The sequence below is a fragment of the Merops nubicus genome, unplaced genomic scaffold (genome assembly GCF_000691845.1).
Source record: "Merops nubicus isolate BGI_N331 unplaced genomic scaffold, ASM69184v1 scaffold22895, whole genome shotgun sequence".
Taxonomy (NCBI): Eukaryota; Metazoa; Chordata; class Aves; order Coraciiformes; family Meropidae; genus Merops; species Merops nubicus.
In genome coordinates, this window is record NW_008607920.1 from 39107 (window position 1) to 62250 (window position 23144).

The following is a 23144-nucleotide window of genomic DNA, read 5'->3' on the forward strand; positions in this document are numbered from 1 at the left end:
GAGTCAAGGGAAAACAAATGCAAGGGTTGGGTTTTGTCACATCTTGAGACTTGCTGTGCTGCTAGCACTGGCAGGAAATTCGCAACCCACTGTAAAATTAGCATAAAAATGGGATAATGACAAGAGGGTGAAAACTGCAACCATTTGAAAAAAACTTTCCAGGGAGATCTACAAAGCTAATACACTTCATGTTTGTATCACATCAATTAGTAGAAGCTATAATGAGAACAGGATTAGCGTACATCAGAATTAATATGATGTACTTGGGAAGAGTCAGTACAGCTTTTGTAAAAAGATTTCATCTCATCTAAACCCAGTGGAGTTCTCTGAAGGGGTCAACAAGCATTTGGATTACACTGATACAGTTTTCAAAATGCTCTTGACAGATTTTTAGGGAAACACTTAAGCGTCTCAGACTTACAAGAAAAACATCCCCTCGCAGATAAAAACCAAAAAAAATCTAATCAAAAGCTAGGAAACAGAGCTGGAATATTGGACCATCTGTCAGTTCTTAGAATAGAACAAGGTCATCAAAGGACTTCTTCATGGAATTCCGTTGAGGACTGGGACAGGCATTACAAAAGATGACAAAGTTTGTTAGTTATTCAAGATAGTAATGATGAGAACCTATTATGAAGAACTGCAGGCTCCACATGCCTGAGTTACTGGCCAGCAAAATGGCAGGTGAAATTTATTGTATGCAAATGTAAAGCGACAAATGTGAGGAAAAACATTCCAAGCTTCACTTGTGAGAAGGGCTCTGTGCTTGGTATTACCAGTCGGGAGTAAAATCCTGGAATAAGCTCCATGCAAACGCCAGCTCAGTGTTCAGCAGCTGCCAAAATAAGGCAAACCAGATTGCCAGGATGATTGGGAAAGAAACAGAACAAAGCAGACAAGGTCATTACGCTATGAAACATCTTGAATATTGTAAGTAGTTTCGGACCTCCCACCACAGAAAGAGCAACATAAAAGACGAATGGTTCAGAAAAAGATAAAAGTGGAATATTTCCAAAGCAGATATCCATAAAAGTAAAAACTTAAGCTGAGACTCTTCAGTACAAAGAAAGGAACAACTCTGAGGATACAGTATGGATCTACAAAATCACAAAAGATACATAAAAGATGGATAGGGTATCCACCTCTGTATTTCTCCTCCAGTATAAAAAAAAAAATCTATTAAATGAATGCAAATTAAACAGAAGAAAGTGATTCTTCATGTAACTGCTAGCAAACTGTTGTTTCTCCTTGACAAAGAAAGTGGTAAATGCAGTTGTCAGTGTGTTGCAGGGAGACTAGAGAGTTCATTGTACAGAAATTGTGGGCTACTGGACACACAGAATTTGCATATTCAGAATTCGAACTTAAGCTGAAAATAACTGGAAGCTTAAAGTCATCTCAGGGGAGAGAGAAAGGAAAAGTAAAATATGTACCTAAGTTGATACCTTCCCCAGTGTGTCCTCAAGACCATGGTGTGAGATAGAATATTAGACCAGTTGGACCTTTGGTCCATTCAAATAAAGGCTTTCCCACAGTCTTAGGGGACCCAATTAAAACTTTACTTGATGGTACGTGTGTCTTTTAAATCCTTGAAATTTCTTTGCACTTTACAATAAACAAGATGCACTGGAATTTTCATGAAGTGCTGGCTTTTACTAGTTGTCTGGGTTTTTTTAAATATGTTTTGGTTTCGACTTTTATTCTTCAAAAAAATAAAGGCAATTTGCAAAACTGGTAGAGATTCCCTACAGTATTTCAGCTTCAGTGTCTCTTTGTGGTGGCACCCCAGGGATTAAGGGGGTTTTTATCATCTTAATGCTACTTCATCACCCCTGGTAGATAGAAAATTGCTATCAAACAGGACCACAGAGAAAAACACTTGTAGAGGTAAATGAGACCCACTGTCTCAAGAACACACTAGAAGGCATTGCTTTGGGTCTCCAGTTCCCACATGCAGAGATGGCTGTAGCATCTTTCCTAGGTTTGGTTTAACACTGGCCAAATATATGCTGTGTATATAAACATACACACACTTTATATTGTCTGGTAGGTGAGATGAACTGATGGCTTCTCTCCTTAACCAATACTGGATTAATCAAATTACAACTGGCTGTATACAATCTGTCTGGGTATCTCACAGTTAGGTCGTGAGCAACAGCATTCTGAAGTCATTATATTTAAATATGAAATCAGCAACTTTGGAATTAGGGAGAGTATTCATAAATGTAGCCCATTTTATAAATTTGCACTATATTGATAAAAAAATACCATACCCAACTTGCATGCAGAACAGAAATCAAGGAACATACAAAGGTCACTACAGAACTTATTTCTCCTGCAACTGTTGAATCAAAATTATGCCAAATTACAATGGTGATAGCATTTGCTTTCATGGATGAGAGAATCAGGCTTATACAGCCCCATCTGCTGTATTTTCAATGCAGACCTTTTGTACTTCAGCAGTAGTTTATCAACAGGGAAAAATTCTGCCACACAAAAGAAAATTTCACGAAGTAAAGCCTACAGGAACTGATACAACACCATAAGTGCAGCTAAATTATTCACTGCTAATAAACTGAACCTAGGTACATCATCTCAAAACACATTTGACACTGTCCGGTTGGAACTTCCTGCCAGAAATTGCAAACCACTTACCTAGAAGCCTGAACATTACCTAGCTGCAGGACTTTTTCCCTCTTTTTGCAACTTTCATTACTTCTGCTGTCTCCAGTGCCTTGTACCCAACAGAAATAAGGTACAGGACTAGAATTCAGGACAGTCAGGTTAAGTGTCTCATTTTGTTGTCGACCCTGTATATGAGACAGGTCTCCTAAAGGCTTTTTTTGGCAACTAGCCTGGGACTTGCACTGCATCACCATGCTTGAGTCCTGCAGACCAATCCACAAAGCACCTCATTTAACTTTTTAGGGACCTGAAAGGCTGCATCCCAATGTCAGTATATTCACTGGTCAACATTCACAGCATTCCCAGAACTGCTGCCTTCCTGCAGCTCCTCAGCCTCTCCTCCCACATGTAAGTTCTTCTGGGACTGACAGTGATACATCTCTACGTTTAACGTCCCTAGGTGACTGACGCAGTAGCTGTTCCCTGAAGATACCTTCTATAGACTGAATTTCTATAAAGTGATAAATATTTTCTATAAACCATAACCAAATTAAACCTGATTAAACTAAGAGACAGATAAATTTTTTCCCAGTATCCAGTGGTGTAGGTATCCTTCTGCTCACCACTGTATGCCCTCAATTCCATTCCTATGATTCTCACCTTCCCAAGCACTGGAAAAAGATAGAGCACACAGGACTTGCAGATCCCACTTATCAATATAAGCTCAAAATTTCAGTTATCACTTGTTGCCTCAGATCCCTTCCACTATTCAGTTTATTTATAACACATTCCTCATGCTTGCAAAGGGAAAATCACTTCCCTTCAAAGAATTAGTTTTAATGGTAGTTTAAGGCATTTTCAGGACACACACTTTCAACCTGTATGCATAAAGTTCAACAACTGGGCAGGTATAGGGTTGGACCCTGATGACCTGTAGTGAAATATCTGCAGTGCAAACAATGGAAAAGGAGCAAGGAAATCCCATTATTCATACTGATGGTCTATTCCAGCATGGAAGCTGAGGGCACATCTCCTGACGTCAATCAATCACAATTGAATAGATAAAGCAAATCAAGATTACAGCTCCTCCACATAACTAAGTACAATACAACTGTACTAATAGAAAAAAAGTGCTGTTCAAAGTGACAGAGAAGGAGAGAATACTGGAATCAGTGGCAGTTGTATCAGAAACAGTTGTGGCCAGCAGGACTAGGGAAGTGATTGTGCCACTGTACTCAGCACTGGTGAGGCTGCACCTCAAGTACTGGGTTCTGCAAGCAAGACCCTGAGGTGCTGGAGCGTGTCCAGGGAAAGGCAAGATGCTGCTGAAAAGCCTAGAGAACAAGTCTTATGAGAGGTGGCTGAGGGAACTGGACATTTTTACCGTGGAGAAAAGAAGACTTATGGGAGATCTTATCACCCTCTAGAATTCCCTGGAAGGATGTTGCAGTGAGGTGGGGGTCGGTTTCTTCTCCCAAGTAACAATAGTACAACAGGAAATGGCCTCAAGTTGTCCCAGGGGAGGTTAAGGTTGGAAAATAGGAAAAAACTATTCACTGAAAGGGTTGTTAAGCATTGGAATGGGCTGCCCAGGGAAATGGTGGAGTCACAATCCCTGTAGGTACTTAAAAGACATGTAGATGAGGTGCTTAGGGACATGGTTTACTGGCGGACTTCATACTATTAGATTAATGGTTTGACTCAACGATTTAAAAGGTCTTTTCCAACCAAAACAATTCTGTTTCTATGTTTTTCAGGCATTAGACTTTTTGTGCTTTATTCGTTTCTCATTCTGTCTCATTCCTTCACCATTCTTAGCAACCCTAGCATTTCTCCACATACTAACAGCTTTTCCCTCCTTGTCCAAAAAGCAGTTGGAACATCTGGTATCCAACTTTCTTGTCTGAAACCTGATAATGATGCAGAGCTCCTCCATATGAATTCAGGTATAAACTACCTTAGGATTTGCTTTGCCTCACAAAAGACATCCCTGTATTTTAATTAAAAGATCAGATTTTAAAGGCCAGAAGGAACATTTATAACCTTCTATGACTTACATAATATAGTCCAGAAAAATCTCACTAGAGAGCTCCTGCATCAAACATACAGGAACAAGGTGAGACACAGACCCTCTTTAATGAATCCTAACATAAAAGGTAATGAAAAATCCACCCAAGCCCATATTCAGTTGTAGGTATTAAATTACCCTCACTACTAAAAACATGCAGCTTCATTTCAAATAACAAGTAAACAAGTAAATAATGAAATTATATAATGGACCTCAGTTTTGAAGATTGCATCCACAGAGTAATTACTGCAAGAGGTGAGCCTGAGTTTCTCAGTAATCACATATGCAAAAAACCAAACCAAAACAAAACAGAAAAACGGTATACCTACTCCAAATCATACACATAATTTTTATAGAGCAAGTAATTTTGAAGTATTAATTTCTAGGAAGCAGATTAATTGGCTGGCTTCCTAATTATATTCTGAAGATCTGCAACTACAGGATTTGTCATTTTTAAAGCTCTTTACAGACAGTAACTAATCTTCTAACTCCTCTGCAAGGTAAGAATTATGGTGCCCATTTTAGACACAAGGATATGTGCAAAGATGCCCAAATATAGATCTGCTGTAAATGAGTTCAACTCAAGATTGCTATAAACAGCTTCTCTCCTGAAGTGAGCCAACATACGATAGGGAAGCAAGAATAAGAAGTCAGCACATCCTAGACCTTGTTACATCTCTGTTATATATAATCATTTCTATCTATAAACAGTTTCAGAAAAAAAACAAACCAAACACTCAAAATTTCAAGCAACTGCAGTATTTTGTGAGATAAGGGACAAGATTGATACAGACACCTGTCAGCATCAGAGATTGACAGGGCTCTGATGGAAAATAAAAGACCACTGCAAAGAACCACTTAAATTCTTTTCAAAAGTGCCTATCAAACCTACACGATTTTATGACATGGAAAAATGTCTTCTTGATGCCACCATGCTCAGTGGCAGCTGTAATCTCTGGTTAACTAGCCCTAAGGGTTGAAGCCAGTAAGAAACTTGGGAAGGAAAGTAAAAGAATCTAATTTCAAGCAAGAAAAGCTTATTCCAACACCAGAAGCAAGTTCTCCTGCCTAGACCTCCATCTCCTACTTACTCATACTCCACCAAAAGGAGTGCTGGCTGGTCTACCCACCTGGACCAAACTCAGGAGGTCATGGCACAACACTCAAGAAGTCCGTGAACTCCACAGAACTGAAAATAGTGCTTCCCTAACCATAACTCACCTGGAAACAAGAGCTTCATTAGATTTACATTTCCCAACCTCATCCTTAAAGACTGTAAGTAGAAAAACAGTGGTTACCCACTTGGGCAGAACTACAGCTATCACATATGGACATTCAAGACCACTCAGATACAACAGAGCAAGAAATCATTTGCCCCACCTCAGGACATCAAAGATCCAGTGGTGGAGTCCCCTCTTATCTCAACCTCTAAGGAACGTTTGGATCAAATTTCTGTAACATTTCCACACATATTATTTTAACTGCTATCCTTCAAGTTTTCCAAGTTTTCATCAATGGCCAAATGCAAAAAAAAAATCTGATGTGCCTCACCTTGGCCAAGCAACAATTAACATGATTCAGTCTGTAAGATAATCCTTCCTTAATCTTCAGTAGTACTATTTCAACTTCTGGCTATACACTGTCAACTCCTGGTTTTGTACATGTATTCACTGAAATTTCCTAAACTGATGAAGCTGTTTAGACACGCTGTACCAGCAAACTAAAATTAATCCAATCAACTAACTCACCTTGCATATATAAACAAAAGTCTCACACTGACAAGTGTCACATCCACTAACATTCTATATGAAGGGTGAGAACTGAATTGTACTACAAAAGTGATGAGCCAAAAATTGGTTTTCAAAATTTGGCTGGAGATAGCTGAAATGTGATCATATCTTGCATAAAATAGAATTATTTCAGGCTATAAACCAAACAGCATTAGAGATAGAATAGACATTTTACAATATCTACTGTCAAAGACCCACTTAAGCATTATCCATTTTTCAGCAGTTCACTCAAATGCAACTATAGTACACGTTTTCTTTTCAAGCCTTTACTAATATCTCTCAAATGTTTCTATCTTTGATAATTTCAACAGATCATCTGTTAGTAACAAAGATTTTGCAATTTATGTAAAGCTCTTTAGACACTCAGACATTATACCTGATTTTTCACCCAAATGAGTCTCATGCATTCAGCAAAGGACATGCTGAAGATTCTTTTTTAAGCAATTCAACAATTACTCATATTTTCTGATAACAGGATAGAAACATTTCACATGTGTTAGAGAACGCCTGGATCTCCGTTTCCCTGAAATTTGGTTGTGAATGTTTTGGTTTAAACCACCCTCACCATTCCACCACTATTAATCAAGGTTTTTGTGAAGAGAGAAATAGCAAGTTATTTAGGATAGTAACCATAATCTATTTATTACTCTTTAAACAGTGCTGGTGTGTCTGTGGGGAATCCCACATTTCTAGTCATACGTGTCCACAGATTTTATCAGGCCACTGCTAACATCCGCCGCCAGCACCTCCTACCCATCCAAACACCAAGAACACCTCAGCTGAACCTCTGAGTGTGAGAAAGTTCCCTCTCCTCCACTCCAAAGTCAAGTCTTTCAAAGGTACCACAGTAAAGGACTGCCTTAATGAGGGAAAGGAGGAAGTGGAAATTTTCCCAACTGATCCCTAGCTGTTCTCCCTCTTTGGAGCTACAGCTTTCCTCAAATAAAAAAGTTCACACCCAAACCTCACTTGGTTCATTAATGCAGGGGTCATATTACTTGTAGCTTGCTTTGGGAAGAGTTTGTAATGGAGGAGAAAGACTCACCAAAATCTTTTGAGAGGGAAAGATGCTAGTGTTTTCATGTCCTTAACAGCATAAAATCATTTCATGATACATACACCTTGCAAACACCTTCAATTATTATTTGTCCCACTGCCCCTTTTTGGCTACAGATAACATTTTTTGTTCATTTCACTACCAGTGCCACCTCTTCAGGGAAACAGAGCTTGCAGAACTTACTCTAATAAATGCTGTCTTTATCCAGCTGTGTAATACAATGGCAGGCATCTCCTTCAGAGAGGACTTGAATAAAGCTATAAGTGTGAACCAAAACTATCTTTTGTGTACTAATTTTTAGCTTGTGGAGAAATAAAACAGGCTTAAAGCAAATACACCGAAACGAGTTACAAAACTACCTTCAAAAATCCATTTACTGATAATGCACTTTCATCAACTGTTTTTTTCCCCTGAAGTTATGATTCTGGGTGTCAAGCTTTTTTTGCATGGTATGTTTACTAAAGGATTTATGGTAGAAAAGTTGAAGAATCTTTTTATTCATGCTAGGCATGAGTTCCCTTTCCATCTCATGAGAGTATTCTGGCACTGTGTCAGTTAATACTGACCTTTGGAAGCACCTTTCTGATAATTTAGACATTTCCAGATGTTCCACAACTCCTGGATCACATTAGCATTTGAGCAGTGTCACCACTGGCTTTTCTGAGATTATGCTCTGTTTTATTACTCAGGATGAGGTGCATGCAGCATAGTTTCATGCTCTAGACAATGCAGTTTGCTAGGGAATTTTGTACTACCTACATTTAAATTAATATGACTTTCTGTTACAGACATTCTGAATTCCTTCATGCAGGAAGTTAGCAACTACAGGTGCAGATTCATAAAAAAAAGCTGCCAAGGGGACTGTAAGAACCCAGAGCAATTCTAAGAGGCCATCATCCCTTTGGAGAACACAGACTCACAAAACAGTTGAAGAAAAGGGAGCAGAAAATTATAAGCATCACTTTCACTCTTCTAGAAAATAATAAATTGTATGCAAAACAATGGGATTTTCTGTTCATTTGCCACAAAGAAAATATTTTCTGTTCCTCCTTATGCAACCTCAAATTTTGCTTCCTATGTCAAGCCACTTCCCCAGCAGCAACAGCTTTTTCAAGTTAACCTGAATAAACAAAGAGATTTTGAGTTCCTGGGGGAGATCATCTCTGAATAGGAAAAACTTCCCATGACAGTAGTGTGGTTGCTATTCCACAACAAATCCTATGAAACCTTGGCTTGAGAAGTGCAAAACAGCATCCTGATCTTTCCTTTGCACCAGGCTAATGGCCAAATGTTACTGATTTCTTGCCAGTTTGACAGAAATGTGCAGTTCATTAGGTCTTGAACTTACCATACAAAGAACCCTTTTTTTAAGCTCTGCTTTCTATTATGTTTGCTTCATAATATTTTTCATAACAAATTTCTGAAAAATCTAGGATGACAAATAAACCAGAGCAACTAAATTAGCTTCAGTTTGAATACAAATAGAATAAGTTCAAAGGATGTTACTGCACTTTCTTTTAGTACGGCCAATATCAAGTTTTAGAAGCTATGCTCTCTGCTATTCTACTGGAGTTTCTTATAATTATATTCATGATTCACATTTTTAACCTAATGTAATAGTAAAGCCTGAGTGATCAAATGCCACAATTCAATTTGCTTTACATTTCTTATTCCATTTCCACATAAATGCCTAGTTTTTAACTGAAATACTTTTCCCTGTCAAACAAAATACAAATTGCCTCTTTTTTCTTTTAATTTTAACCAAAATTTATCCTGTTATAAAAAAGATATACACAGAACAACACCACATCTTTAAGCCATCAGTTTCAACCAAAACATCTGAGACACAGTTTATCACCAATAGCAGCATCTAAACACAGTTTCTGTTGGTTTTTTGTTTTTAACTCACTGGAATGTACTGTGGGAAGACTATGACAGAAATTCAGTTGTTTTCTCACAATTCTCATGTTTGGAGCTTTGTAACCCACATGAATATTATCCTTTTCAAAGGCATAGAAACATACAGCAGTATGTAAAGATTGAAAAGCTATCCAGTTTTGCCATTGATAACAAGAAAAGAGGCATTCATTGTACTAAGGAAACTATAAAAGAACACAATTTTCCCCACTAGCAGGCATACAAAGCATAATGTCATAATACAGTAGGAAATCAGACACAGCTTTCAGGTCAGTTAGAAGTCTCACCCACTTTCCTACTGAAAACTCTTTTTTTTTTCAGCAACAGACAAAATATTCCTTAAGTTGCCTTTTCTTGAAGAGTATTTCTAATAATAGGAAAAATACTGCTCACATCTCCTTTAATTTATACCAGCGTTGGGCAAGGGCAAGGTAGGAGGTATTAATAGGGGCAGAAAAAAATCTTCCTATCCTACAGGAAATTCTGATGTTTTATCATACCAGGAATTACTTAGAAACATAAAACAAAAACAAACCCAATGCTTTTAGCACTTCGTGTTTAATCAACCAATTGTGATGGACCAATGAAAAAAACATTTTCTTTGAAGACTTTTCCACATCAAATTATATATGCCTAAAGGGAACTATAATGCAGTTCCTGCCCCATACAGGTGTACTCCTCATCCGAGCAATATTTTTGTGGTGTGTCTATGGTCATACATCATCCAGGACACACGGCTTTCAGCTGCAGTGGAAGCCATAAGGGGTCAAGATACACAGAAAAAGTGAGAGGCACCACACTCAGCTTCTTTGAGTCACCACAGCACTACAGACAAATGAAATTTAATGCAACTAAGTTCAAAGCCAAACACTTCACCACAGGTCAGCAGATAATTTGATTTATGAAATCAAACAAGACAAAAACTATCTAGTCAATCAATGGGGAAAAAATGCAGTAAATTGAATGAGGGTTTTTGGCAGTTTTGAAATTACTCTATATGCAAAATAACTCTAACAAAAAGTTAAAACCAGCACTCGAGGAAACTATTCCTTGATTCCTACCCTGCTTGTTTCCATTCTTACATTTCTGTTTCTGACACCTACTCTCTAACTTTTGTAATGTGAAAAATTTAGAACCTTCTTTGTCCTATGAGTTGCATAAAAATGGCTTACTACTTCTACTGCAGAAGTTGTAATAATTATGAAGATTGCCATCCTGCTGCCTGACATGGTGTCAGAAAGATAACCTCACTGAGATTTCTTAAAGAGAAGAAAGAAACTCACAAAACAATCCCTGTAAAGCCCTTAAAATGATAATTTCCAAAGATAAAACAATGCAAAAGTAATTACATTGCTTTTCATAGCTAAAGCTAGAAGTTTCAAAGTTCACATTTTGAACACAACTGGGGAAACCTTCATTTCTATAGAGAAGTTTACAGTGCATTCTTGTATATTCGTTTTTGTAGCATTATAGTTCTGTAATTCCTACGTTAAAAAAGATGTTGCATAAGAATCATGTGATTTTACCTGGCTGCTGCAGAAAAATGAATGATGTAGCCAGCTGCCGGAAGGGAGAAAAATGAGAAGAGGGAGAGTACTGTTCAATAATATTCTGGCTTCAGAGTGACATTCTCATCACGATCATCAGACACAGACAAATTTCTTTCAAGAATTTTGTGAGGAAGTTCTGTGGCAACCAACCATAGTCAACTGACCTGGAACAATACTGCCCAAAGCAAAGGTTTCCTCCAATTTTGGCAATTACTCTTGAACACTTGTTTGAGGGAATGCGACCTTTAATTATGCCTCAGTGCCTCAGTCTTAAATGCAGAGACAATAGTCCTCAGCAAGATACAGAACTGGAAGTCTGGTTTACTGTACAGAGCGTGCAGCATGCTGCAGTCTACAGCCATCAGCTGTGGATGGAGCAGGAGAGGTGCAGGGAGAACCATGGGTGCAGATGCAGCAGCACAAGCCTTGTGTGGAACCAGACGCTGTAAGCAAGCAGCTCCAGTGTAAACTGTGACCCGTGAAAGCTTGCTTCACAGCTTCCACCTCAAAGGTACTCAAAATGCAATCAATAAACACACAATCTAGCTTAAACTCAGCTGACAAGACCCAAGGGATCATTTTTACTTTACTCCCACTCCTTTACAGCAAAACATTTGCTCTGTGAAGACAAGCTACAGTTGTCTCTCAAAAACTGCTGAATAAAACCACAGAATATAAGCGCGTTACAAAATAATTTCTGTATAAACAGAATACAGTACATGGGCATGGCAGGCAGTCACATGTTGTAGTTATAAGTTTTGCCTTCCTGGCTCAAATTACCCACCTATTCCTTTATCTGTGACAACAGCCACTTGTTAGTTCCTAAATGATTCAGAGACAGGGAAGAAAGAAGTGTTCCCAAAACCAGGCAATAAAACTACCAAAACACTACTTTTTGGTAAAACTCTGCCCTTAATGGCTGCTGACAGTGGATACTCTGTGACTGAGTTGCAAGGGTTATTTTTCTTCTAATAATTTTAGAAGAAAGGCAAGTCTTATCAAAAAACACAGTGTGTAAATGTGCACACCATCAGTGCTGCAAGGAGGTCATTCTTAAGAAGCATGCACATAATTTTTTCTTGCAGCACAAGTAACCATGTTTACTTCTCCATTATTAAAAAGGCAACAGTTTCTGTTAGATCAGCAGCTTGAATTGTTGAGCAAATCTTAACACTAAAAGCGGCATCACAGCTCTCTACATATTTAAAGTTTTGCTTTTTAGATACTTCAAGTTACCACTGAGACCCATCTCTTGTAAATATTTATGTCAGATCATTCTCTAAACTTCCACAGCACAGGTACTAATCCATACCATTGCTCCAACTAAATGACTGCCATTAGGTTTGAAATACTGAAGAGCAATTTATTCCTGCTCTTGTAAAGTACAGAGCAAAGTAATCATAACGTTATTAAGCTGAAGTAATTATACAGCAGAGTTCCAACAAAACACGCTGAAGGCAAATCTGCAGTATAACAAGGTGACAGATGTCGCAGCATAATTTGGGGCTTGCATACAAGAAACCACAATGTCCTGTGAAGAAGGTCAGTAATTAAAAAATACCGTTATTTACATAGTTAGATGGAGAGCTGGGATGAAGATTTTCAAAATACCTCTGTGAAACAGTGATCATATGGCACTAGCAGCTCTACTGGAATAACTAAGAATCATGGATGTTTAACTCCTAACTATCTGTACTCTTATTTAGCTGGCTAAATTATGATTGCCAGGCTGAAATCTTTTCATCACTGAAATAAATGTCAAAACTTCAACTAAATGCAGAGGAATTTGGGGTCTTTAGATCTGATCCTGATTTCACTTTACACTCAAGTTAAAATGATACAATTCCAATTAGCATCATCCATTATTTCTTCCTAGTCTTCTAACTTCCTTCATTAACTCCCAAACAAGTTTCTGGACACTTAAAATCCAACATATGCTGAAGGTCCTAGCAGACAATAACATTGCTCTCTTTGCTCAACTCCTTCTATGTACAAGCCTCCACTCTACACTGACCTCATTTCAAAGGTATTAAAATGACCTGCATGGAGATTTGAGGAGCAGGCCTGGAGCTAGTGGCTCACATCTCATGCTCAATTGCAGAAAAATAAAAAGAAACTACTAAAACTTGACATTCATTATTTATTCACTTTACAGAAGAGAAAACCACTATGTGAAGGTACAAAAGATTTTATGTATCAGCTCTCAAAAAAATAAACCACAACACATACAGCAAGTGTAAATACAGATAAATACACGTTTTATGATCATGAAGCAATATACATGTACCTTAAAGAAAACATATGCTTGTAACTTACATATGCTATAATTTTTTTATCCCCATCCTTAAAGAGTAGAGAAAATAAATACTATGTGCCACATACTAGCGTGGCTCATATAAGAAACCAAAATAATGAAAAATAATTTGGTATCATTTGCTGAAGATTTTTATAGATAGAAAAAGCATTAGATTTTTTTTTTAATATAATGGGGGAACCTCCTAAGGGTCAACAAATCACCAGTCAGTCTAGTAATTAAATGGCCATACCAACACAGCAAGCATTCATCTAGGTCAGTAACCCATTTCCAGCACTGCCTAATAGCTGATACATAAGCCACAATTCCTGAAGAGATAGCCCTCAGACCTTTCATGCCCAACTGGGACACACAATTATGATCACTACAGATGTCAAGTTATAAAGCAATCAATAGTGGTGATCTCAGCAACTTCTGCAGTTTTATCTCCTTCTATCACTTGTGGGGTGTATTAGCACTTCCTAGACAAATTGCTAGTCACACAACACAGCCTCCGCAGAAGGACTACTTAGGGGCAGCTTGAGGAGCAGGAAGCTGCTAGCATCTTGCTTGGCCACTCCTCAGCCATTAAACCCACACACAGGAGTGTTGCTGAAGCATGGGAGGAATAACCAGAGGCACTAGCTGAACAGGTACTGGGCATAATTAAGATGCAGTAGTTTAAAACACGTCTGTACACAGCAGAAGTGCACAACACTCCACTCCAGTGTGCAGAACACCAGAACCTGGAAAAAACAAAAACTCTTTATGGGCCACAGGCATTGTTTTTAACATTGGTGTGGCAAAACCTTTTCCTTCGCTGACACAGCACTGACCCCAAAGGCATTGTGAAAAAGAGCTCATTTTAGGCTAGCAGAGCATAAAATTACTACAGCATGTAATTGAAACAACAACAAGAAGAATCTGGTCCTGAGGAGGTTACTTAACTGTCTTACACTTTCAAATAGTACTGCTCCAAATTTCCTCACTATTCCCTTCAAAAAAAGTACTTTGCTGCTCATGTATGAATGATGACCTCAGGCTTTGGGCTCCTGTTACTAAAATCATGTTATATTATTCGACAGACTAGTAATGATTACTGTTAAGACAGCACTGAACCTAATGAACTATTTTTATGTACTATTTTTGAACCAGGATCACTATCACTTCAACATTTGTTGCACACATAGGACTGTTATTAGGACTGCAATGACACACGAAACATTTTTCTAGTCGATTAACTGAATCAGATTCATTGCATAAAATTAAAATACATCAGTTTTACACATAATTATTTTCCCACACCAGGACTTAAACGTACAAAATAGTTTCATAGCAAAAGGTGGCATTAAAGTCTAAGGCAAATATATTTTTCCGTGTGTTCATAAGATGCACTTAAGCTTTCTTTTATTTAAAAACACACAGAAAACTATATTCTAGCAGCTTTTCCAATTAGCAGTTGAGATTTTCATTTTGTGGTTCAAGAAATTTTCACAGTGGACATCTGCCATCTTTTCTTATATACTTTAAAAAATAAAAAATACTCAGAATAGCCATCTATAGTAAGAGCAAGTAAGTATATATCGGCATCAAATGAATTCCCAGGCAGTTAGTCACACAAAATCTAACAATGTTATGACTAGACTGCTACCTGAACTAGAATTACTGTAAGACCAATTTGATATACTGAGCCTCAGTCAGAAATGTGACTGAAATATAGATGTATCGTAAGTTATGTTAGTGGCAGGCAAATCTACAGTAAAAACTGTAACTACATTTAATTACACAACAATGTATTTTCTTAACGTCTAAGTCACCTTTCCTCTACAGAAAAAGCAAAAGCAAAACCAAAAAACATAGCAACTTATGCCCAAACCAAACAGTTCTCTTGCCATCTTATACCCAAAACAAACAATTTTCTTGCCGAAGAAAATTATTCAAGGTAGCATAGAACAAGACTGTCTCTGAATACTGACATGAAAGCTTTAGAGCATCAACCAATCAAGTGTTAAAACTGCACCTGAAATTCAATGTAAATAAACAGAAAAAGAAGTATATAATGAAAGACAATCTTACTTTACATGCACAATAATAATCCTTGAGCTCACGATGCACTAATCAGGCCTTGGGGCTGTGCAGGAAAACCTCAGGTCTGTGGCCGAACTGGGGGATGAATAATTGGACATGAGCCAGCAACGTGCTCTTGCAGGCCAGAAAGCCACCTGTATCCCAGGCTGCATCAAAAGAAGCATGGCCAGCAGGTTCAAGGGAGGTGATTCTGTCCCTCTGCTCTGGTGAGACCCCACCCCATCCAGCTCTGGAATTCTGAGAGCAGGAAAGCCATGGGCCAGTTGGATCAGGTGCAGAGGAGACCACAAAAATGATCAGAGGGCTGAAACACATCTCCTAAGAGGACGGGTGGAGAGAGTTGGGGTTGTTCAGCCTGCAGAAGAGATGGCTCTAGGGAGACCTTACTGCAGCCCTTCAGTATATAAAAAGGGCTTATGAGAAAGTTGGAGAAAGACATTTTGCCAAGGCCTGTAGTGACAGGACCAGGGGCAATGACTTTAAAATGAAAGAGAGGAGATTTCAATTAGATATAAGGAAGCCAGTTTTCAGGATGAGGGTGGTGAGACAATAGAACACATTGCCCAGAGAAGTTCTGGATGCCCCATCCCTGGAAGTGTTCAAGGCCACAATGGATAGGGCTTTGAGCAACCCAAGCTAGCGAAAGATGTCCCTGCTCAATGCAGTGAGTTTGGACTAGCTGATCTTCAGAGGTCCCTTCCAGCCTAAACCATTCTGTGATTCTATGATTCTCCAACTCAGAAAGGACAGGGAAGAGCTGTAAGTTACAGACAATGGCCATGAAACAAACTGAAAGATGCAGAATGTTTCCTGTGTATGATTATGGTTATGCATGCTGGGATTCTTCAGCCTGGAATAAAGTGGAGGGGAAGATGAGAGAACCTATGGTGAGAAAGCCATCCAGATGAGCCAGTGGAAAGGCTCTCCTGATGATCTTTCAGGCTGATAATGGTGCCTACAGCAGCAGGAAATTTGTTATGGGAAGCAGGAAAGAACATTTTGGCATGGTGTAAGACCTGTTATGAGATGACTACAGGAGGAACCAAAGGCAGGGGGAAAGGAACGAGTAAGCTTGGGAAAATGAAACAATAAGCTGATATAGGGTGCCAGTCTGGCTGGTACATCTGCCTGTCCACGCCCTGTGCTTGATCACTACAGTGTCTTCTGTTTTCACCTTAAGCTCCATTTCCAACTCTTTTCATGGATGAGGTGACTCCATCTGTGTGTATGTGTGTGTGGAGCTCTAAGGGCCATGTGTCTGTGGCTTCAGCAACTGGATCAAACCTGACTGCTTGTGAATATCAAGCCAGACCAGAGAGTGAGCAGGAGAAGTCACCTGGCAGCCAGCTGTAAATACAGAAGTATGTCTAGGCTGGATAGGTGAGTCTCTGTAAGTGAGACTACTGGAGGAGTTAAGATACAGAAGGGGCCAGAAGGTACAGGCCGGTACTGGTGGGGACATGAAATTGGAGGTCTGTGGAGAGACCCATTGGGGTGTATCTGTGTTTATGTGCACGAGCTAACTGGAGGCAGGAGGATCTGAGAGCAAGCAACTGTGTCTAGGCCATTTTCTGGAGAGATCCATATTGCAAAGACGTATAATTTTCCAAGAACAGACCTTAGAATCATAGAATCATAGAATCCTTTAGGTTGGAAGGGACATCCAAGATCATCAAGTCCAACCATTGAGCCATTAGGGCTCTAAAGTCCTCTGCTAAAACAGATCAGAATCTGTCAGGGTTGGAAGGGACCACAAGGATCCCCCAGTTCCAACCCCTCTGCCATGAGCAGGGACACCTCCCACTAGATCAGGCTGCCCAGAACCTCATCCAGCCTGGCCTTAAAGACCCCCAGGGATGGGGCCTCAACCCCCTCCCTGGGCAACCCATTCCAGGGTCTCACCACTCTCATGGGGAAGAACTTCTTCCTCACATCCAGCCTGAATCTGCCCACTGCCAGCTTTGCCCCATTCCCCCTCATCAGCCAGACTGGGAAACAGGATGAGGCCATTGGTGCTCTTTCTTTGTATCAGTGTTGAGTGCTTCTGTTTGAGTTGATCTGTGTGTATTGAACACTCAAGTTTTGTGAATGTACTGCTGCATGAAGCTGTGTGCCTTAATCCTGGTTGGACATAGCAACATGAAGCTGCAGGAGATTCATCAGCCCTGAATAGTTATGACTTTAAGTGCTGATTAAATCAAAATGTATTTCTTTACCATAACACATAATGAGCCCTCAGACTACTTGCAACAGCCACTGGAGATTTTAGAAGTATGTAGGGATTCAAAAAGGCTTTTGGCAAATTCTGAGAAGAAAAATGGCTCCTAACTGCAAAGGCATGAACTTCAGCTCAGGGTATCAGGACTGCAAGTCCCTAGAGCCTAAGACAGCATTTGTGGAAAGCATTACATGTGCCCTGTTGCAATACACTTACCCACCCGTCAGCCGCTGACTGAGAGTGGAGACTGGACTCAATGAACTTTGGATCTGTGGTGGTCAAGCTCACACCGGCATAATCAATACTCAACTCTTGCCACTGTTAGAACCTGGCTAGCGTTCTATAAAATGATTATGAATGGCATGTAAGTCTAATTTATAGCACAGGGTTGATAAGTGAAGTGTGTGCCATCTCTTCAGAAGCTGCCTAGTGCTCTCAGTTCCTAAACCATTTTTAAAAGGTGCTCTATACACCACGATGATAAATCTCCTCATCCACAGAGCTAAAACAAACGCATGGTGTTTTAGCTTGAGCCATGTAAACATAACCAAGTTGCCTAGCTTTGTTGGTATTTTTGACCTCAATCATCTTTCAGGCTAGGAAGTCAAGATGTAAACTTTATGTGGCAACAACAAATTGCACCGTAAGACATCGCTACAGAAACGTGGCAATCTCTTTCCTTTATTAGAGCAAAAAAAAAAGAATCTAAAGTGAAAGGTCTGTAGCTGTATGCAACCCTAAGCACTTAAAGGCTTTCAAATTAATTGTAGGTAAGTACCTTAACAGCCTGGATATCAACACCGTCTAATGGAAACAGCAAGGGTTCTCACTGAACTAAGAGAAGGCAGCAGTGTTTCTCTGTATCAGGGCAAGGATACTTCACTAGAACACAGGAAATAAGAAGTGGGACCTCAAATATTTGTTATTTATTGTGAAATGTTTAGCTCAGTAAGAGTGTCATAATTGCCAGTTATTTAATGTTCTGCAACCATCAGAACATCTCAGGCAAGGCACCAGCCATCAGTTTCCAGATCTGAGTGTAGGTGTGTGACTAGGAAACCAATTTCAATGCAGATTTTCAAGATTTTTTTTTTTCAATATATTAGGTGATAGTATATATTTAAAGCAATCATATTATTCTTGCTGGCTGTCAACTGATTCTGGAAAACCAAGCATTATTTTTATGACATGATCTGTGTTAGGGATATAAAACCTACAAATAAACTTTAGAATCACTGAGCAACTTTGAGCTTGTGATAGGTGCCAAGGACAGTAAGTAGGAATTATTAACACCGCATTTGGAAGTCTGATGATAGGAGTTATGTTGGCAAAACTTCACAAAATACACTCAAAGAAGTACATTTAATGAAGTACATTTCAGGATTGCATGAAAGCACTCTTCTAGGTGATGGGAAAGGGTTAAAAGGGTGTACTTTGGAATTTTCCATAACTCTAGGGTTTACTGCCATGCTCAAATTAGCAATATATTTAAGACTTGATAACACTAAATGTAATAAAACTTATGTAATATTTAAGAGGCAAAATACAGCATTTTTAAAACACTTGAATTCACCTACAGACCTCAATATGTTCCAGCTCCAAAACTAACTTGAAGTGAGCATCGGCAAATGTTGCCAAAAGTAAAGCTCACGTTGCTTAACCAGTCCGTCAGAACAATTAATTCAGCCCAAGTTTTTAAAACAAGTATTTAAAGTGCTAAGTTTAAGGACATCCTCAGAACAGTTTTCAGTAACAGCATCAACAACGACAACAAAAAAAGGGCATCTCTCCATGCTTCTAAGTCCATATTGCATATTTTGTTTTACTGATCAGAAGGACTTTTGCTGACTACTCTGTGTATATTACACTAACAGGTGCCAACACTTCCATTTAATCCAATCTGGAATGTCTGCTGTATCTTACTGTGCCTTCCTGTGTCTATGTATGGTAAGCTAAGCATGCCTAGCTCTAAGACGCCTACAGTTACACAGCTTTGGCTCCTCTACGTACAAGCAGTATCTTCTAATTTTGCTTCTCTGAGTATTAACAGAGGACACTGAAATTGATTGAAGTTTTCTGTACACCCAAATGGCTGCTACAGCATCATGCTTAAATGCATCAAATCTGCTAAATAAATTTGCTACTGCTATCTAACAGGAAGAGGTCATATGTTAAGGGTACTTGGGTATTTATGATAACACATATACAAACAATGTTGTCCTCACACCCACCCCACCCAGGGATAGAGATGAACTCATGGTTTGCCCAACAGAATAATGACTTCAAAGCAGCACAGGGTTGCAAGGCTCTGACCAACACATGAATCCATCCATCACAGAACAGTTTACAATAACACATATTTTCTCCATTACTTGGAGGAGATAGCTTTAGGAACAGCTAATGTCATCTGCATAATAAAAACCTGCAGTTACCCTTGCCTGTCAAGGAGAGGACTTCGTTAAGGCAGTGAGAGAGCAAAGATTTCCATTACACCTACCTGATGCAAGAAAACGGGACAGAAGGAGAAGACGAGAGGAACTGAGACTTTTTTAAGCACCAGTCTTGATTTTCTGGTAGAAAGGGTTTTTATAGTCTACTAACAGTTATAACCATAGACATTTCTATGAGACAGTTTTTATTCAGTAAAAATGCTGTAAACAAATATACACACCCTCAGTGACAAAATGGGTTTCAAGCATCTCACGAAACTAGTTGCTCCCTTTTAAGTATTTAAAAAAAAAAAAAAGCACTCAAGAAATTACCTTACGTCATACTCTGTTATGCCACATTGTAATCACCAAGTTAAAAACAAGGGAGGGCAGTGACAATTCTAGGCTAAAACCTTCCAAGTTTCTAACCTTGTGCCTTTCTCAAAATATTCATGGAAAACTGCTCGTTTCAAGCAGATTTTGACAAACTCCAGTATTGGATGTTAACACCTAAAAGTTAACGTACACTGATACTCTCCTGACATGAGTAACCCATAACAAAAGCTGGAGGTTATATACGTGCAGAGCTGGATACTCTAAATGATATAAGCATTACTCTGTGATAATTAAATCATTTACTGTAGCCACATTCAGGGTATTTTTTAAGAGGGTAAGCCAGATTCTAATAAGTACATTTAATCAAACCAGTTGATTACATTTGAATACACTTCTTTGGAAGCTCAAAAAACTCTCTTCCAAATATGTTTTCCATTAATTGTCCACCTTTCCCACAGCACTCCACCGTACTCATATCCTTCCTGACCTGGATTACTTAAAAATAACCTTGAATCAAGAAAGAACATCAGGAAATATAAATGGAAATGGCATCTGATCAATCCCTAATAAAAGGTACATGGTATTAAAGCAGATCAGGCACCTGGTCCCATTTGATATATTTAGAAGGGTCTAAACACAGTAGTCACTTAGTTTAAATAATCCACTCAAGTGAAATTATATCACATATACATATAGTAAATGAGAGATGCTTATTTCTATGCTTCTGTTGTAAGAATCACATTTTTACAAAAGTAAGTGGAGTAGGAATAAGCTACTACAATGCTTAGCTTTGCTCAAGGGTGTTCCAGTTCTATACATTATGCAGCTTCACGACTGGACAGGCATTACCCAAATATACCCTAGGAGTGAAGACTGAGAAAAATAGAAAAAGTCACCTGAATAAACAGTACAAAGAAGTAAAGGATAAGGGGGGAAACTCAAGAATAAAAAGGGTAACAGTGTGATACACACTAGAGCCAACATGAGCCCTTGTGATAGATTCTTGAATAGACTAAAGCTTAACAACCGCTTTCCCCTTTTTCCTTCTGCCTCTACAATAAATAAAACCTGAAGAAAATCCAAAGTTATATTGCATCTCCCAGGGTAGCAAAACTAAGTATTTTGTAAATATTACTGCTCAGCATGCAGAGAAAACAAAAGCAGAAAAATGCTGAATTACGGGTACATTCCAAGTACCTCAAGAGAAGGAAAAAAGTCTTCAGCTTTAGTAAGCAACAGTTGTATCACATTCTGCTCATTAGTGCAAAAAGTTTAAAGTTAAGTTTATTCTAGTTGCACAATTTTTTCCTGCTACAATTTAAGTGTTTGCCAAACCAGAATGACTACTTCAAATTTAAATCAGATGGGAAATGATTAAAAAGTAAACAACATCGCTCACTTCCCCAGAAAAGAAGAAAATAATTGAAGCAGAAAATAAATGCCACATACATGCTGCACTAATATACGCAAGAATAATAAAAAGCACATCACAAGCAGAAAAAGCCAGAATTTCCATCCTTTTACTTTTCAGAAAACTCTCAGAAATTCTGAGTTCAGATTTTTATTATGGTTCTCAGTAACACATCAGCCAAGACGCTAATTCTCTTTCTGAGAAAGTAGAGTAAGTCCGATCACTGCACAGCAACTTAAAACAATGTCCTGGCATATCCACCTCTTTTCACCCGTGATCTTACTTCCTGACAACAAGCAGAGAGGAAAATGTAAGAAAGTGAAGTGGGAAGGCTTGCAGTTTTCCCTTACAAAAAAAAATTCCTACTGTCTGGGCCAACAGTTCTGTCTTAGCACTAAATGTCCTGGGTGAAGGTTTGACATCTTCTTTTACTTGTCCTTTAGGCCTGATCATTCAGCCAGTTTTCAATCCACATAATTGTCCACTTAATTAACCCATACTTTGTCACCCGTCTGCAATGATGATGTTATCAGAGGCAGCATCAAAGACTTCAGTAAAGTCAAGGTAAACGAGCTCCACTGCTTTCCCTGCATCCACCAAGGCAATCATCTCATTGTGGAAGTCTATGATGTTGGTCAAGCGTGATTTCCCCTTTGTAAATCTATGCTGACCAATTCCAATCACTTTCATGTCGTCATGTGTGTGAAAATGCTTTCCAGGAGGATTTTCTTCATCACCTTCCCACCAGCCATGGTCAGACTGTTTCGCCTGTACTTCACTAGATCTTCCTTTTTGCTCTCCTTGAAGATAAAAGTGATACCTGTTCTCTTCCAGTCTTCAGGAGCTTCTCCTAATCACCATGACCATCCTACAGCCTCCAGGTCTTCAAGTCTGCGATACGAGGTTCATTCAAACGAAAGGTTTGCATACCACTGGACTGCACTAAGACATTACCAGAGACTATGGAGGGATGCAAAGTCCATGAAACTGGTGTTCCTGAGTCGTGCAAGAATTTAGAAAATTTTGAATTTTTAAAATAAACTGGATTAATTATAGGGGAAAAAAATTATTTTTACTGCACATAACTGCAAGATAGAGATAGTATAGTAAGGAGGCAAAGTCTAAACATCTAAATATATTAGGCAAGATGAAAAAAATGGAAAGCAAGGAGATGCCTCAGACGCTGCATGGTTTTGCTTTTATCATAGAATGGTTTAGGATGAAAAAGTCCTTTGAAGATCATCTAATCCAACCTTCCTGCAGTGTGCAGGGACATCTTCAACTAGGTCAGGCTGCTCAGAGTCCCATCCAACCTGGCTGGAATGTTTCCACACATGCACCGTCTACTATCTCTCTGGGCAA

General features: G+C 38.9%; 1 protein-coding gene across 1 annotated transcript in view; it reads right to left on the minus strand.

Annotated features, from left to right (window-relative positions):
- Window positions 1-22235, minus strand: part of RASGRF2 (Ras protein-specific guanine nucleotide-releasing factor 2) — a 58107-nt gene extending 35872 nt beyond the window's left edge. The window contains exon 1 of the mRNA XM_008940131.1: window positions 22149-22235. Within this exon, the coding sequence (XP_008938379.1) occupies window positions 22149-22235 (87 nt within the window). The remainder of the gene's footprint in view (window positions 1-22148) is intronic.
- Window positions 22236-23144: the final 909 nt, after the last annotated feature.